Genomic DNA, 17,121 nt, shown 5'->3' on the forward strand with positions numbered 1-17,121 from the left:
GAGGAATACATAATGAAAAGTATGGGGTGAAAGGAAGAAGAAAAAGAGAAACAGAATTAAGGTACTGTTTATCTTTGCTTTTTACTTTCCATGTTGCAAATGTATTACTGAACCATCATTCTCAAATATGAAAAACAGGAAGTGCAAGTCTATTTAATTTAAAAGCCCTTCAGAGTGGTTTATAATCATAAAATTCCCAAACAACAGTGAAATTACAAGTACTGTTGAAATGGTTTAAAACAGGAAGGTTATAGGGAGTCCAATCTCTTCTCTTGAATAGAATAGCAAGAGCTCCCCCCCACCCCCCCACAAGGCAAGGCTTTTGCCCAGGTGTAACTTCCATGCCAGCTTTATTTCCTCTCTTTCATCTCAGATTACAAAAGGAAAAGAGCAAAACAACAATCAGTTTTCCTGAAAACCTGTCTTTTCTGCAGTTTTAGAACCCTGCCGTAAGGCAAACGGAGCACAGACTGAGGAGGTAAGTAGAAGTTAGAAACTACAAAAAACTCACTGAGTTTTTGTCAGTGAATCTTTGGCAATATATGTAATTAATTACTCCTGCTTATGTTCTGCTCTAAATTGCAAATTAACTGTTCAGCTACGTGACAAACATGAAACAGTTTTTAAAATATAAACATGGTAATCACTGTGTAAATAAACAGCCAGGACTTCTTTTTGTAACCAGTTACCAATTTGGACACCAGGGAAGATGACACGGAGGCTGCTACAAAGCCTAATATAATTAGGGAACTTAGTGTAAATGACATGTTTTAGTGCTAATGGGGGAGTCTTAAAAGAATTCTACATTTTCAGCTATGGCCTCAAGCATAAGTCACTTATATGCTTATGTCCCACTGATATTAAGAAGCCTCAACATGAACATGTGGACTTAATGCAGATACCTGATTCTCAGGCACAGCATTCTTCAGTTTTGTCATTGCCAGGCTTTTCTAAACAAAAGCCAATTTAGAATTTTACATCCTGACCACTCCCAGTTACAGAGTTCTTCTGAGAATGTGGAGCAAGAACATTCCATGGGTCACTGAATTGTAAGAAAGCATTATATCAATTCCACTGGGAAGATTCAAGGCTCCAAGTAACAAGATTTGCTTTTAGAAACTTCTTCTTGCCTTTGTACAGTTACTGATTCAGACAAACCTTTACCTCTAAACTATCAAACTGGTTTGCATGTATCCCCCAGGCAGATTTGAAACCATTTCAAAGAAGAAACAATGGAGAGTCTTATGGCACCTTATGGCCGCTTCTCTGGAAATAAATTGAAGATGGCTTCCAGGTCTGCTTTCAAAGCAAACACAATCCATAGCTTGCAGGTTTAGATGAAAAGGCAAACTATGGTTTGTCTCCAAATTGAGAAGAAGAGAGGTGATGCTGATGCACAAGAGAAGGGAAGGAGGGTTTTGCACAAGCACAAAGCTCATTCCCACTCCTCCAAACCATGATTTGGAAGCTTGGAAATGACATGTCTACCAACCTAAACTATCAAGTGGAAAACTTGGTAGTGGAAGTCTGGGGTGGAAGGAGCTTGAGAAAAGGGCTCCTCCTCTGTCTACTAATGTTTACCTAGGGGTCTCAGTTTCTGCTGTGAGAACTACTGCTACAGAAAGCAGTATTTCACTCTATTTCACTCTCCATCCCAAAAGGTACATATGGATCCATCTAAAGTCTCTTTGCCTTTATATTATATATACAAGCAAAGAGTAGCATTGGGGCTGCATGTTCACTCATTCCTTTTTCTTTCTCTGGAGATCAGAAACATCCATTTTCAGTTTTAAGCTAAGTAAGATTCCTTGTTACATCCAAACTCTGCAAACTCTGGCTAGTTTTAACTTTAGCTAGTGAACAAGCCAGAAGCATAAACCACAGTTGGATCCTGACTTGCTTAAAATAACTAGAGTTTAAAACAAACCAGACTCCTCAAGTGTGAGTATAATGGGGAATTCTCATTAATGTAAAATAAAGGCAGAACCTTTCGATCATTACACACTAAACTGCATGGTTTAGAACTACAGCAAAACTATGCTAAACCATAAACTGTGGTTTAGCATTATGCCTAAACAGGCCTAGTGTATGTCCTGTGCTGTAATCCATATAGAAGGGTTTAAAGGGCTTCTACTGTGCCTGTCAGCAATAATATTGGTAAAACAAAAAAGCATGGTATATCTGCTTCTTCCACCCCATATCTGCTTCTTCCACCCCTTCTTCCACCCCAGGACAGGCTGCCATAGGGGGCTGTGCAAGGGTTCTTGTGGAGTTAGAGTATTCCCCAGAGCTTAAATATCCCTTTCAACAAGCATATATTCTACAATGTAAAAAACTAAAATTGTGTGGGGAAAAAAATCTCAATTTTCTGTGCACTTTGTACATACTTATAAATGCAAGAATGCATGGTCTTTATTAATTTACTGAACACATTTTATAGCTATCTCACACCATGTTCCTGCCTGTTTACTCAGAAGATCAGCAACATGATCCTAAATGGGATGAGGTTTGGTCTATGCCATTCAAACATTAAAGATCTCTGAATTCCTAAACAAATCCTGCTAATATGCGGTTTTTAATAACCACATGTGGAGAGCAAGAAAAGTTTATTTATCATCAACCGAACTGATACTTAGTTTAGTGCTGAAAAGCCCTGAGGGAGAACACTGACACTTTCTAATCATATCTCCAAGGCATTTCAGCTCAACATGTTTAACATTCTACAAGAATATCTGTCATGCTCCACAAGCTGCAGCTTGCATGACAGTAACAGGTTCAAGAATGGCTTCTCCCCAGGTCATGATCTGGTTGCAGTTCCTTCTGGCCTCTTAAATAGGAATAGCTTCAGTGTCCTATATTTCTTCTACTCTTGCAAGAACTGCTATGTGAACTATGGCTTCTGTTCACATACTATGTATCATGGAAACTTGATAAGAAGCTTTCACACAGGGTTGAAACCTGATCAGGAATGTCAGTATCTTCAGTAAACGTTAACATACTGGCACTCAAGCACTTGTAAAATACAAATTGAATGTACGAAGTTAGTTGAATTGCAAATACCAGCTGACCTGGAGATTGAAGTTTCTGTTTCCAGAAAAGGAGTCTGCCACGGGAAATAAATCTGAATGGTAGTACTTGGCATTTAATAGAGAATGTAGTAGTGATGCACACTTGACCTTTTTGTATAGTTTTTGATAATGTGCAATAAAAGCAGCTATGGTTCACAAGACTGTCCCTAAACTAGAGCAATTCAACTTCAGCAATTCACTTGGGGATTCACAAATTATAGTAGGCCTTTTCCATTTTTACCCCCATTAAAAGGTTCTCCCCAAAGACTAGCAAATTAGTTTGATCTAAAGAAAGCTAGCACAGAGCTAGGAAGAGAAAGAAAAGCAATCAGGGAAACGGGAATGAAAACTTTAAAAGCTAAAAGAAACAAGACTGCAAAGTTCCCAACTGTGAAGCACAATCCAAAGCCTGGAGTGTAGCTTCACCAATTGCTTGAAAGCAGATCTTTCAAGTAAGATATATAGGACATAATTCTACAAGTTGTGCACTTGTTGGATGGAAGTCTCCAATTTTGGAGTTTTCCAAGTATCTCATGTCCTGATGAACTACTGTTAGCAGGACTGGAAGAGCAATGCAGGTGACTTCGTCTCTCAGTCCTGCTTTGTTTTTGAAGGTATACTTTCTTGTACCTTGGTGTCTCCTCTCTTCCCTGCTGACTGCAACAGCTTCTTGCAGAATTCTCTGTGGTCATTTTTGCAACCTCAGAAAGCAGCCAGTGCATCTATTTCCAAAGCAGCTGAGAAGAGTTGTGGGAAGGGGCTGGGTGTAAATCTAGAGTCCCCATTCCAAAGTTGTAGCAGAAGGAAGACTCCAAAATATCCCCGGGGTGCTCTCTAGGGACCATATAATTGTTCTCTTTGTTACAATACATATCTTCCCCTCTAAGTAATAATTATGAAAAGTTATGCTCCTCAAAGTATCCTACAATAATAGAAAAGGATACTTTAAGTTTCTCAATTTACATTAGAATTTGTTGTACCACAATATTACTGTACAATATATTTGTTTATGTCAAATCAAATCAAAGAAATGTCATCAAGGGTTGTAAACTGTTTGCAGAGCAATATGCCTTTTCACATAAACAACACAAAGAACTTCCATAAGTAATGCAGCCCTTCAGTAATTAGCTGAGGCTATTTAGGATTTTAATGCCCCAGATATAGTCCCCTGGGATGAAAAAGTGTTTTTCCTGAATTTATGCCCCTCTTAAGCAACACCAATTGTCATGACCAGTGTCAGGCTTTTGGATGTGACAGATGTGCTACAAGATCCAGGGCAACTATTTGGGAAAGTTTAAGTGCATTGCCAGTGTCTTTCTATTACTTGGCAATACCAGAGGTCAAGATAAATGCATTTTTGAAATTTCATACAGCCCCAACAGAATAGCTTGGCTTGGCTTAGAGTCTCTGATTTTTATAGCACCATCAATGTAAGCTTCACAGAGTAACAATATAACAAAAGGAAAGGCCATTTAGAACCTCCTATTCTAAAGGAGGTTGCAATCTAAATTCTGACAAATAGGGGAGGCATATTCCTCTGGACTACTTTAATACATGTGCTTCCTGAATAAAGCACCCTATTAATCCCTGTGCTCTGCTTATGGTACATGTTTGAAAGGTGGGGTTAATTCTGAGGCGTGAAGAAGGAAGGTAATATGGTGTGGATACAGACTTGCATTCACTTGTTTCTACTTTATTGTAAAGGATTGGATTTAATGAATTTCAGTTTCCTGCCAGCTCCTATCACTCTGTCTCGAATTCTGGAGTTTACCATGACAGAACAAGAAGTGGTAGTTCTGCAAATGACAGAGGCTTTGCAAAGCATTAAAAGTTATTTTAATGGAGTTCAAGTCATAGAGGCTGCTACTGTCAATCACCAAATCAAATCCCAACACAAAATGAACTGGTTTCTGTTCAGTCCTTGTAAGGAGCTGACATCCACATTCAACATGAACACCCATAATGTACTCCCTTATTAGCAATGTTGGCTGAATTACTGTGAGTGCAAATAGTTCAAACCTATTCCTTAGTAGTTCCTATAAAAGAACAGCTGGAAATGCCAAGTCCCCGAGGATACAGTGCTAAGGCCAAATGTCTTTATCTTTCCATGTCAGAGCATAAATAGATGAAACAGAAAATGTCAGTCTCCAGGACAATACAACACTCTCTTTTTTCCAAGTCGTGATGCACACGCAAGGAGCAGAATAATGAGGCAAAGCAGCACATTTGTGCCCCTCTTCTCTAGGGTTAATACAACTTCAAGCATTTCTTCCCACTTTTCACAATTACTAATGTCTGATCTATTCCCGGACTGCTGTCCCTACCTTGTCAAGGAAGGTGGGGCGGTCCATGGAAGACTCTTTGGAGATTGGTGGTGGGCGGCAGCCAAGGGGTTTGGTGACCATTCCATTGTAGTCAGCCACTCCCATTCCACGCTTGTCCATTTCCACCTTCTTTTCCAGCAGAGCACCTGCAAACAGTAAAAACAATGTGAAGGAGTTGAAGAATAGTAAGGAAACTTTGTAAAATCAAGATAAGATGACAAACCTGCTGATATAGCTACTACAATGCCCTCACCTAGATTATTACATGTTACAAGCTGAGATTTTAAAATGCATTTTGTCTTACAAAGCATTATATCTGGCATGGATGACAATACACAACCAACCCAGCACTTAGATAAAATGCTTTCAGGAAAAGTGAGACTGATTTCATTGTAATAGAAGAACACTCACAAGTTTCTATTTCAGTTATAAAAATACTTACTCATGGCCTGATCTAGATTCATACTGTTACTCTTCAAGGCCTCTTCTGCTGGCTCTCTCTGCAAAAATGAAAATGTGGGCTTTTTCAGAACTTCTAAAATGTAGGTTTTATAACAACAGTTAACTCAGTGGGGGATACACCTAAATGTAGGCTAGTCAGAAGGTGAATTTAAAATGTTTTTTTTTTCAAACAGCACTGACTGACTTGCTTGTGAAATGGCTGTGTAAACTTTTACACAAAATTTGAAGCCAACAAGATTTTCTCGGGGCAATTCATAGCACTTTTGACATATACCTTCCTTTGTGAGGAGATCATGACTTGGCATGCTGATATTGTTTCTATGCCTTCCTTGTTGTTGTTGTTGTTGTTTAGCAAAGTTGTGTCCAACCCATCATGACCCCATGGCCATCATTCCTCCAGGCCTTCCTGTCCTCCACCATCCCCTGGAGTCCACCTAAACTCACACCAACTGCTTCAGTGACTTCATCTAGCTACCTCATCCTTTGCCGTCCCCTTCTTCTTTTGCCGTCAATTGTTTCCAGCATTAGGGTCTTCTCCAGTGAGTCCTTCCTTCTCATTAGGTGGCCAATTTGAGTTTCATCTTCAGTATCTGGCCTTCTAAAGAGCAGTCAGGGTTGATCTCCTCTAGGACTGACCGGTTTGATCTCCTTGCAGTCCAAGGGACTCGCAGGAGTCTTCTCCAGCACCACAATTCAAAGTCCTCAATTCTTTGGTGCTCAGTCTTTCTTATGGTCCAACTTTCACAGCCATACATTGAAACTGGGAAAACCATATGCCTTCCTACCTCTGCTAATATGTTATATTCAAGATGGCGATGGAATTGCCAATAGATAATAAAAGAAACAGAAACAAAAAATGAGGACTTCTGTCTGGGCATTTAGCAGCAACCTAATACCTAGGAATCAGCAAACAACATTTTGCATGGCTTAGAAATAAGCAGCAACATCTGCCAATATCTACGAATCAAGCTGCTGATACACATGCAGGAGCTAGTAGGTAAAAAACCCAGCAACCTTAGAAAATTAGTTCTAAGGTCAACATGACTTGGGCACAGAGAGTGAAACCTGAGTTCAAGTCGTGCTTCAGGCAAGCCCTGCCCCTATCCCTTTTCAGCTCCAGTACCCCATATATAAACTGGAAACAAGAGTGATATCCTTCACAGGTTTCTGGGGACATCAAACACTGAGAGGGCAGGGACATTAACAAATGGAAAACAGCCTATGTAGCTCAGCTGCCTGATTTGTGATGCTGCTTCTTTGGCCTTCTGCAGGAGTCAACAGCATGTGTCTTGTGAGCCACATGCAGTCCTTGAAGAATAACTATGTGGTCTGCTCTCATCCATAAGAAGGTTCAACCTTCTCAGTCCTGCATGCTGACTATGCTCAGTCCTGCATAAATGTGTGTGTGCATGTGCACATGGGTGAGCTTGTGGTTCATACATGTCTATGTGTGTGCTCACAGATGCAGTACCAACCCACTATCTATGCCTAAATATAGCCCTTGGGGACAAACAAATTGCCCATCCTGCCCTTCTTGGTCCAAAGCACAACATGCCCCCTCCACTCCCTCCCAGGTTTGTGGCAGAATTTATCTTGTCATTCTGAACAGCTGGCATCTCCCTGGCAGTGGATTTATGGGGTCCTGAAAGCCAGTCTCATCTTTTTGACACCTTCTGCCATGACATGCTATTTAAGCATTACTGATGAATACATGCCTTTGGGTAAGATCTTGGCAGACCAACAACTTAATTATCTCTGTTTGATTCACAGACAGAGAGGGGGAATAAAGATGTATTATTAACAACTTCAAGTCACCTAAATAAATAAACTTTCTAAAATGTGATGCATCCCTCACCTTGTTATGGGACATCTAACTGTATTCAAAGCAGTCCAGAAGATGTAATATTCCAACTATGCATTCTATTGAAACTTGCAGTGCAATCTTATACATTTTCCAGTCAGCAGTAAGACTTATTTTGTTCAATGGGACCTACTCCCAGTTAAGTTAACATGACTTTGCAAGCTTGATGACATTTCTACGGAATCAAAGACATCTATATTTTCTATGAACCGTGGAAGCAAAACTACAGGATATACTGGAACAGAAATGTTACTCACTGGGAAGCCCATGTCTGTGAGCTGTTTTATCAGACGATTCATGATCCAGGCCTCATCTTGCTTACTAGATGTCTTCATGCCCTGAAAGGGAAAACATTTGAACAGATGAGCCTCCTCAGACATAAGTCCCACTGAGTAGGTACAGGACTGAGCCTCAACCTACTCTTTTTAAATATTTATAGAAGGAAAAGCAGTCCAAATCCATATAAACACTTTCCTTATCAATACTGTAGTTACTTCAGGGTACATGCACACATAACTCATTATATAGTCATATGTCCTAACACTAAACCATGACTTAGCATTGTATGCACAAGCTGAAATGAGTCTTAGGTTCACAAGGTCCTTCCTCTCCCATCCTCCTTTGGTGCATGTCAGAGGAGGAAACCAAAAGCATCTGCTTCAAGTTTTAAACAAATCTGAGTTTTCTATTACGTCCAAATGAAGAGAACTCTGGTTAGTTTAAACTATGGTTAATGAACAAGCTAGAATAATACACTGCTGTATCCCGATTTATTTATAATAACAGCTGTTTAAATTAACCACAGTTCCTTGATTTCAAATGTAAGGGGATTAGAATAACACCGAAATGGAAATAAAAATATGCAAATACAATGCTTGCTGCACAAACAGCATAAGTTATGATTTACTGTTGCATATGTTATGCATTATACAGGTCTGACATAACCAGATGGAAAAGATGACTATTTCCTATTTTATTGCTAGACACAACAGAGAAATAATGCACACCTCAAACTCCCAAAAATAATAAATAAACAAATTTATATAAATGTATATTTTATTTCCAAAAACCATTGTTTACAATTAGACTTGCAAGCCATTATCTGAAAATAGCTCATTTCCATTTCTTTGCTTTTGGCTGTATTTAAATGGATGTTTCTAATGCAGAATTCTATCAATTTGTCAATTAAAAACATGGAGTACTGTATGCAGAATGGTATTCCATTGTTGTTGTGATTTAGTTTATGGAATTATATGGCTCAAAAGATCACACAATTTGGCCACAAACTGTAACATCTGATTTAAATCAAGCAGTGAATAGAACCACCACAATACTGGATCATCACCTTACTAACTTTACCACAGCTGACATCACACAACTTGGCCTCAATCCTACATTCTAAGAGTCCAACACACTCTTGAATATACAAAAATAATAAAAATAATGAAGAGTCAAGTTTCCTTTTAAAGCTGGACAACGGTTGCAATACAGTCCACCTTCCTAAGCATTGTGCTAATTCCAAATAAGAACAACAAAAGCAGTAAACAGAGAGAGGTCTGTGATATGATTTGCATTATTCTGGGACATCATTAATCAAGATATCAACTGAAAGGTGTTCAACATTTTTTAACTAGTAGTTATGTACAACTGCCTTTAGAACACCACAAGAGAAATATTACTGCAGAAGGAAGCTGGTCAATAGCTTTTTAATTTTGATTTGAGAGCCTGATCACCAAAGGACATCAAAGCAGACAAAAAACTGCCTTGCAAATATATTACAGAGGTCTTTAAATGGTCCTTCCTTCAGACTGTTGTGAGAAAAAACTATTTTCCAATGAACACCATTGAGAGGAGGTCATTCTATACACAATGATAGAAAGAAGAGTAATAATTTCTTTGTCACTAGTGTCACAACATAGTCCATCAAATAGCTCTTGTTGTGTGTTCGGTCAGTGTTAATATCAGCATGCAGTCACCTGCTCTCTAGCAGTCTTTCCAATTACTTTATAGACTTCCTCATATATGAGTGGGTCCATCAACTAAGCAGAGGGCACTTAGCAGCCACTTCATCAATCGCTGCAACTAGGCTCCTATTCCATAAGGCGATTGGACAACTGACGGAGCAGTTACTAAACCAAGAGCCAAATCACATACTGTATTTAGATTCAGCCTCTAAAAATCAACTTTTCTACTATTCTAATTTTTCATAAGAAAACTCAAAGCTAAAATCTTGTGTTAATAAAAACGAATGTATTAAAACTCACAGCCGGTCCAAGCAAAAATATATATATCCTTGGCAGTGCACTGACTGGCCATGCGAAAGCTCGATGAGTTGTGGCTAATGAGTCACGGCTCATGATGTCATCGCCTGGCACCGCTACTCCTTTCTGAGCATGTACATGGCCCCTATGTGCGCTGTTATCTAGTGCTCAGCTGCTGGAGCGATGCTGGGGTGACTTGGCTCGTGTGCTGACAGAGAGGGCTCTACGTGCCTGCTGTGGCATGTGTGCCATAGGTTTGCCACCCCTGGCCTATATTATTCTGAAAGAGCTCTGTCCTAAAGTTCTGAGCTCTACCTGCCCTGGGTGACTTTTGCACGGATGTCAAAATACTGTTTCATATCTGGTGTGTGTGTGTGTGTGTGTGTGTGTGTGTGAATGTGAACAAGTGGACAGGAGGCAAAACCTGGCTCAAGAACATTACCATCAAGGCACATTAGGCCAAGGTTATATACAACAACAGAACCTAAACTCTATGCCTGCTTTCCAACACCAGGCTCTTATGGGTTATGGTCAAAACAAGATGTGCAAACTATGGGATCCATCTTTGTATCAATCTTATTGCAGGAATATTTTCATAAAATAATGTAAAATATAAAAACCATGCATAAATCATTGGTGTGTCTATCTTTGGGATTTTTAGTCCTACCTTTTGAAGTCCTTTCTTTGGGGCATTCCCCCAGGAGCTACAAGAGGAATTACTCTCTTGTGAAGCAGTATTATTCCACATATCTCCTTCTTCATCTTCCCACTGACTTGTACTGAGATTTACTTCATCTCCACCACTGCCCCAGCTTTCTTGCATAGAAGATTTAGAAGCTATTGGAGAAATGAAGGATTTCAGTTAGCCTTCCTATACTTTAAAATCTAAATATCACACCAATGATATCAATGTTTTACTCTGCTATTACATAATTGGGGAGCATATGTCTTTTGAGTTTGATCTGTCTTTGGTTGTCCAAGCCACAATGCAGAACTTCAGTTTATGCTGTAAAAAGAATGCACAGACATACTCACCTGGTTTGCACAGTACCGGGGCAGCAGCTGGTGCACTCACTCTTCCATATGTCCCTGCTGACTCAGCAGAGTTATCTCCCCACCCTGTACCACTACTGGGGGGCTTCCCCCATGCTGAAGTGCCATTATCAACTGCAGCAGAAGGGGAGGAAGGCTCTCCCCATGAAGCTTCAGGCTTTGCATGGACAGCAGGCATCTCTCCCCAGCCTGCTGAAATCAGAAATGGGAAAGCCATGATTAGAATGAACCATACACACACACACACACACACACACACAATAATAATAATAATATTAAATTTTCAGACTTCATGAAAGCAATGAATCCCCCCAACAATACAGACAACTTGTGAACATGAATCAATTGGTGCACACAAGATTTAATTAGAAACATAAGACACTCATTTAATTTGCTTTTCTAGAAAGGAGTTTGAAGAATCCCTGTGGCACAGTAGGAATCATTTGCTAAAATGGTAAATTCAACCTTTTCCATAATTGTTTTCAGTATTTGCAAATGATAACTATAAAAAGTTGTATCTGCCTCATAATAAGAAAGGCATCTGATCCTTTTGATGACTGATTCAGAAGCATCTCCCGCTCCCCAAATGGTATATGATTACAGGAGGAAACATCAGATGAGAATAATCTAGTAGTTAGTAATGTAGTTTGCTTTCACTAAATATGGTTTAGCATCGTGTCTGAACCTGGGCAACCTCTGGTTAATATTAAATATGGTCCAAGATGGGGTGGACAACATGCAGCATATGGGCATGCCCAGCTGCCCCTTGAGGGAAATACACCTACACACACACACACAAAATGGTACTCTGTAGCAAATACATTTGTCCATTTTAGTGCTCCACTATTAATACAGAGTAAAAAAGTATCAAACTGAGTTTTGACAGCAAGTTAAAGTTATCATTTTAGCACTCTTGAGTATTATGAAGTGGTTAACCACTAAATTTCAGGAACAAACCAGTAATTTTTAAATTTCCCTGATTCAGTGTGAACCAAAGCAGCAATAAGACTGGTGCCCAAATCTCTTGGTTACCCACTCCTAATTTGGGGAAATAAGCCAAGCAGACAGTATGCTTTATGACCCTAGATTGATAATGTAACCATTAGGTAAAATTAAGCACATTTTATGGATTCAGCCATAACGATCAATTGTTTAACTGAATACTGAAGCCAGCACTTCCACTCTCCTTCTTGTGACTGCACCACAAGAAGTGGAGGGTCATCTGGACTGGATCACTATATGCTGAAACCTTAGCAATCTTAGGATATACCGAATTTATCTGGCTCAATAGAAGAAAGAGTTTTACCATTCCATAATATGGAACGTTCAGCCCTTTTCTTAGGCAGCATTATTTAGGTAAAATCATTGTACAAATCCATGTTTGCCTGCTCTTTTACAGAAGTCTGCCTATCACTTGCTATTATTTTCATTTGTTATTTTTAATAGAATATGGATCTCTGCACTGCTTTTTTTGCGGGGAGAGGGGAAGACCTGCATTTGAAGTCCTGATCCCAAACAGAAATGAAGTATGTGTGGCACAATCCTGTTTTGGAGCTAACCTACTTTTGTAAATGGCCTGTAAGCTGTTAAGGTTAATCACCATCAGTCCTTTCAAAAAGGAAGCAAAAGCTATGCTGAAAAGTCAAACATTATCAAGCAATTTGACAATGTTGAGCTCCAATGCATAGGTGCTGGTGTGGAGAAGCCACAGATAGCAGACATCATTCCACTAATCACTTTTAGGTTTTAATATAAGTCTGATACCAAGAAACTGTGGGTTGTGTTATGTTGTTTTAATCTTGGTAAACTGCTCTGAAAGCATGTGCTGAGAGAACAGTCTATAAAACCATAAACAAACAAACAAACAAAAACAAGCTAGCTAGCTAGCTAGCTGTGGAGGTAGAACATTTCATTTTGCATTCTTAATTTTAATTTATTTTGGTGGAAAGCTTAAAATTATCAAATTTCAGGTATTTTCTTCAAACACAAAGAATGTTAACACTGAGCTATTTATGGCAGGCATACAGAATGTGGTGTCCTCTCAATGTTTTGGATTAAAAATTCCATAATCACTAGACATTTAGCTGGGGCATGAAAGAGTCATAATCCTAAAATCTGAAGGGCATCAGACTGCCTCTCCCTATCTAGAGAATAAAGTTTGATAATGATATGTATTCAAGGGAGTACTCCCATGACCTTGGTCTGAATCCTTCCTTAACCATCAGCTGGGAATGTTTCAATGTATCCTTATTACTTAGTCTGTCTGCAAACAGAGAAGTTACTTGGAGGCTTACTTGCAAGGGTGATAAGGATTTTAAAACATTCTGTATGTTAAAAAGTATACAAACCAAGCATACTAAGGCCAGAAGCTAGTTGGCAAATTATTTGTGGTTTTACAAGATCAATATATAATACTCAAAACACACACACACACACACACACACACACACAGTGGAAAATATCTACCAAAATGATCACCATAATGCAAAACCACATCCCAACATTTGAGAGAAAAGCGATACAGTGGATTTGGGAATTAAAAACTTTGGCTTCAAATGTTGTATTATGATTTTGATGGCAGTAGTTGTGAATCTTCTTGATGATGACTGGAGAAGTTGCCCACATCTTTCTCAGAAGCAGAGAGCATCTGGCTGATTTTAGTCAAGCTGATCTCACAAAGGAGGGGGGCAGGAAGCTGGGTCACAAGCAGAAAAGCTGGGGGAAGGACCTGAGAAGTAGTAGAAGATGTGATATGTGGGACTAGGGGAAGAAGAATTGTTCCAGACAGAAAGGTGGTAAGATGAGACCTAATTGGAGAATTGGGGGTGGGGAAATAGAAAGGCCAGAAAGGAGAGGTTCATAAGGCTGTTAAGAAAAGGAAATGCAAAATTCACATTTGGATCTGAATCAATCAGCCATCTGATTCTTTTGAGGAAGTTGGATTAAAGGGCTTCTCCTCATTTCTATATTCATTCTGTAGTTGAATACTGGCATGCATATTGGTATAGAGGAAATTAAGTATAATTAAATATTAGAAAGGAAGCTAGAATGTACAATTTAAAGAGCTCCCAGTCTTTGCAACAGTATATTTAACCTCAACCTGAACACTGCAATTTCCACTGCAACATGTATTCATTTATTAAGCAAAAAGAAAGAGGGACCAGTTTCCCCCGGTTCTCTTTAAATTCAATAATAATGATTAATCACTACCAATCTGTAATGTATAAGTCATTTTGTTAAATACACTGTGTATTGAGCCACATAATATTATGTAAATTATTACTCACAACAAGGGAGTTCATGCCCTGGCAAATTAGTTGTAATTACATGAAAACAATAACATGTGTTAAGACACCCATAGTTTGCAAAGTTCTCAAGAGATCAAATCAAAATGCAAAAAATGGCAGAATTGATCATGTTGATGGTTAGTTAGAAAAATCCTTAAATAGTAACTTGGGCATTGCTGGTATATGAATTCCTAAAACAATTCAAGTTCCATTAGTGTTTTAAGACTTTCCATGAATATTTACAATTCACCCCCCCCACACACACACACACATACTCACACAATTCAACCCTACAAAGTATGTTATGGATTTTCTGAGCGTCCACAGTGGTAGGCATATAAATATCTATGCAGGTACTATACTAGAAGAGGGTGGCAGGTCTCCATTGAAGAGGACAGGTGAATAGGAAATTGCTTTAGATTTTCTGCAGCTTGGTTATTTGTGTGGGTGATCTTTCAGAATATTAGAGTGAAGCATTCCTCACTGACCCAGACCAAGAAACCATTTCAGAGCAGTAATTTGCTCTCTTCAACCTCCAGGCTGACTTGGCATAAAAAGAGCTTTGTCTGACTGTTGATACAATCCCAAGATATATTTTAATTCAGCCTTCCCAACCTATTGGCTTCTAGATGTTTTATACAACAATTCCCAGCCTTCCTGACCATTGGACATGCTGGATGGGGCTGATGAAAGTTGAAGCCTAAAGCTTCTGAAGAGCACCTGGTTGGGAAACCCATTTATTATACCAGAACTACTTCCTTGCTAGAGCAGAAAAGGAATAATAGGGTGATCCACAGGAGATCCCAGAATGGGTACATCAGTAAATAAATCACCGAGTAATTGAGACTTATGCTGTCATCTTGTTTGCTGGACTCAATTTGGGGGGGGGGCATTGTCTTTATGTCATCTAGGGTACAAAACCCAACCAATATTATATCCAGGTTTTTTTTTTATCATGCAAGTGGTTGTATCTCAGCAAAGGGTCATTGCCCAATACATACATTACGAGACAAAGGTATATTTAAAGTCTAGACAGCTGAAAAATATATTTTCAGAGACAATCAAATGATTGCCTTTAAAGTAAAGCATCAAAATAAGAATTTGTTTTGAGCAAAAACCTAGTCAACCACATTCCCAAATACAAATGGACAAATTCCCAGTTTGCCTTCAAAGTTGCAAGAGAAGAACTGAAATAAATGAAGTTTCAAGTATACTCATAATTGCATCCTTCAGTTCTTTCTGTGGGCAGCTTATTCAGAACAAGTAGATTGTGCTATGACAGGCAGTCAAGTCCACCAATTCAAAAGTTATTTGACCTGGGAGAAGGTAATTAGTTTTCCGTCTCTTAGATGTTCTGAATGACTGACCAGATGGTGGACGCTCAACACAGAAGACAGGACTGGGAATTAAAAATGGTTTTCAGGATATTATTTCCTTTAAGAAGTAGATAAAACTTACAGGTGTAAGATTTTTACATTATCTAAATAGGCAGTTAATACATTAAGAAACACTTATTTATTTTATTTATTTAAGGCATTTCTATTTCATCCTATATAAAAGTCTGCACTGGCTGAAGAATTCTCCTTTCTTGTACACAGTTGATTCCAAAGGAGCACAAATATTCAGTTTTAAGACAATGAAGTTTAAAACTTAATAGTGCAAACAAGGCTACGGAATAAAAACACCTCCAACAGAAGTGGATTCTCTTAGTCACTAAGGACACTTAAATTGCTCAAACTAAGAGAGATTCACATGCTATAAAGGTCATGAGGCTCCATGTATCTCATGGCTTTAGCAAGGGGCACTGTCATGATGCTTCAGAACGTCTATGGGAAATACAAAAAGAAGGTCCAATTCCTCAAATTTCAAGAGGAGTTCCACTTAGTATTTTTTAAAAAATGGTTAACACTACAGAGAAGAAATGAAGAAGCACCACTCTTCTCCAGCCAACTAGGAATATGTGTCATATCATAATATGAACAGTCCAACCAAGATGTAGACTCAAGTGGTATACAATGTCTTCAAATATGGTCTCTCCCACTTTATTGGGTGTAGAAGCAATACTGGCTGCATATGTATATTAGAGTTCCTCTATGAACAAAGTTAATTATATGAAGTTCAGGCTCCACTGATTGCAACAGGACTTGCATTTACTGTTTTTAATTTCCATAGGGCTCCAACATGCACACCAAACCTGACATAATGTCAAAGAATGTAATTTGAGCCTTCCATGAAACTAAGAATAAACCCTGTTCATACAGAGCCATGGGTACATACAGTGCCCCTGTGAACTAGTGCCATTGCCACTGGAGTCAGGGCAAAGCTGTATAGTATGAAAATAGCATTATTTTTCTGACCAATACCTTGGTTTTCCAATTTTCTACTTTCATATGAGCTTACAGTGCATTATTAGTATGTCACTCTATCCAACATGTGGCAAACATTGTTAAAATTGGTCTTGCAAGTAATGTGGGCTGCCTAAATGGCCTTGATCAAAGTCACCTTTCCCCACTCTTAAATACCTACATCTATCTATCTATCTATCTATCTATCATTTATTTATTACATATGTATACAGCCCCATAGCCTATGAGGCTCTCGAGGCAATTTACAGATAAAAATATAAAAAGATTAAAAGTACTACAAACAATACAATGATTGTTTGTAGTACTGATTAAAATTGTAGTATGATTAAAAATAAGTATCAAATTAGTATTCCACATGAAAAGATATATGAAATAATACAAAGAGGGGCAACTTGTGGCCCTCCAGCTGCTATTGGACTTCAACTCCTAACATCTCTCA

The 17,121-nt window shown here is 38.7% G+C and overlaps 1 protein-coding gene across 6 annotated transcripts in view; it reads right to left on the reverse strand.

The window, feature by feature from the left end:
• The window catches only part of TNRC6C (trinucleotide repeat containing adaptor 6C), a 96,253-nt gene that overhangs the window by 36,522 nt on the left and 42,610 nt on the right, over positions 1-17,121 (reverse strand). For 5 of the 6 annotated variants that reach the window (XM_044453910.1, XM_044453909.1, XM_044453905.1 and 2 more), the window contains 5 exons: positions 11,012-11,221; positions 10,644-10,813; positions 7,973-8,053; positions 5,835-5,892; positions 5,393-5,538 (listed from right to left, as the gene is read on the reverse strand). In XM_044453910.1, coding sequence (XP_044309845.1) covers positions 5,393-5,538; positions 5,835-5,892; positions 7,973-8,053; positions 10,644-10,813; positions 11,012-11,221 — 665 coding nt within the window. The remainder of the gene's footprint in view (positions 1-5,392; positions 5,539-5,834; positions 5,893-7,972; positions 8,054-10,643; positions 10,814-11,011; positions 11,222-17,121) is intronic. The other variant, XM_044453904.1, reaches the window with a different exon arrangement.

The sequence above is a fragment of the Varanus komodoensis genome, unplaced genomic scaffold (assembly GCF_004798865.1).
Source record: "Varanus komodoensis strain SLA01 unplaced genomic scaffold, ASM479886v1 scaffold7_1, whole genome shotgun sequence".
Taxonomy (NCBI): domain Eukaryota; kingdom Metazoa; phylum Chordata; class Lepidosauria; order Squamata; family Varanidae; genus Varanus; species Varanus komodoensis.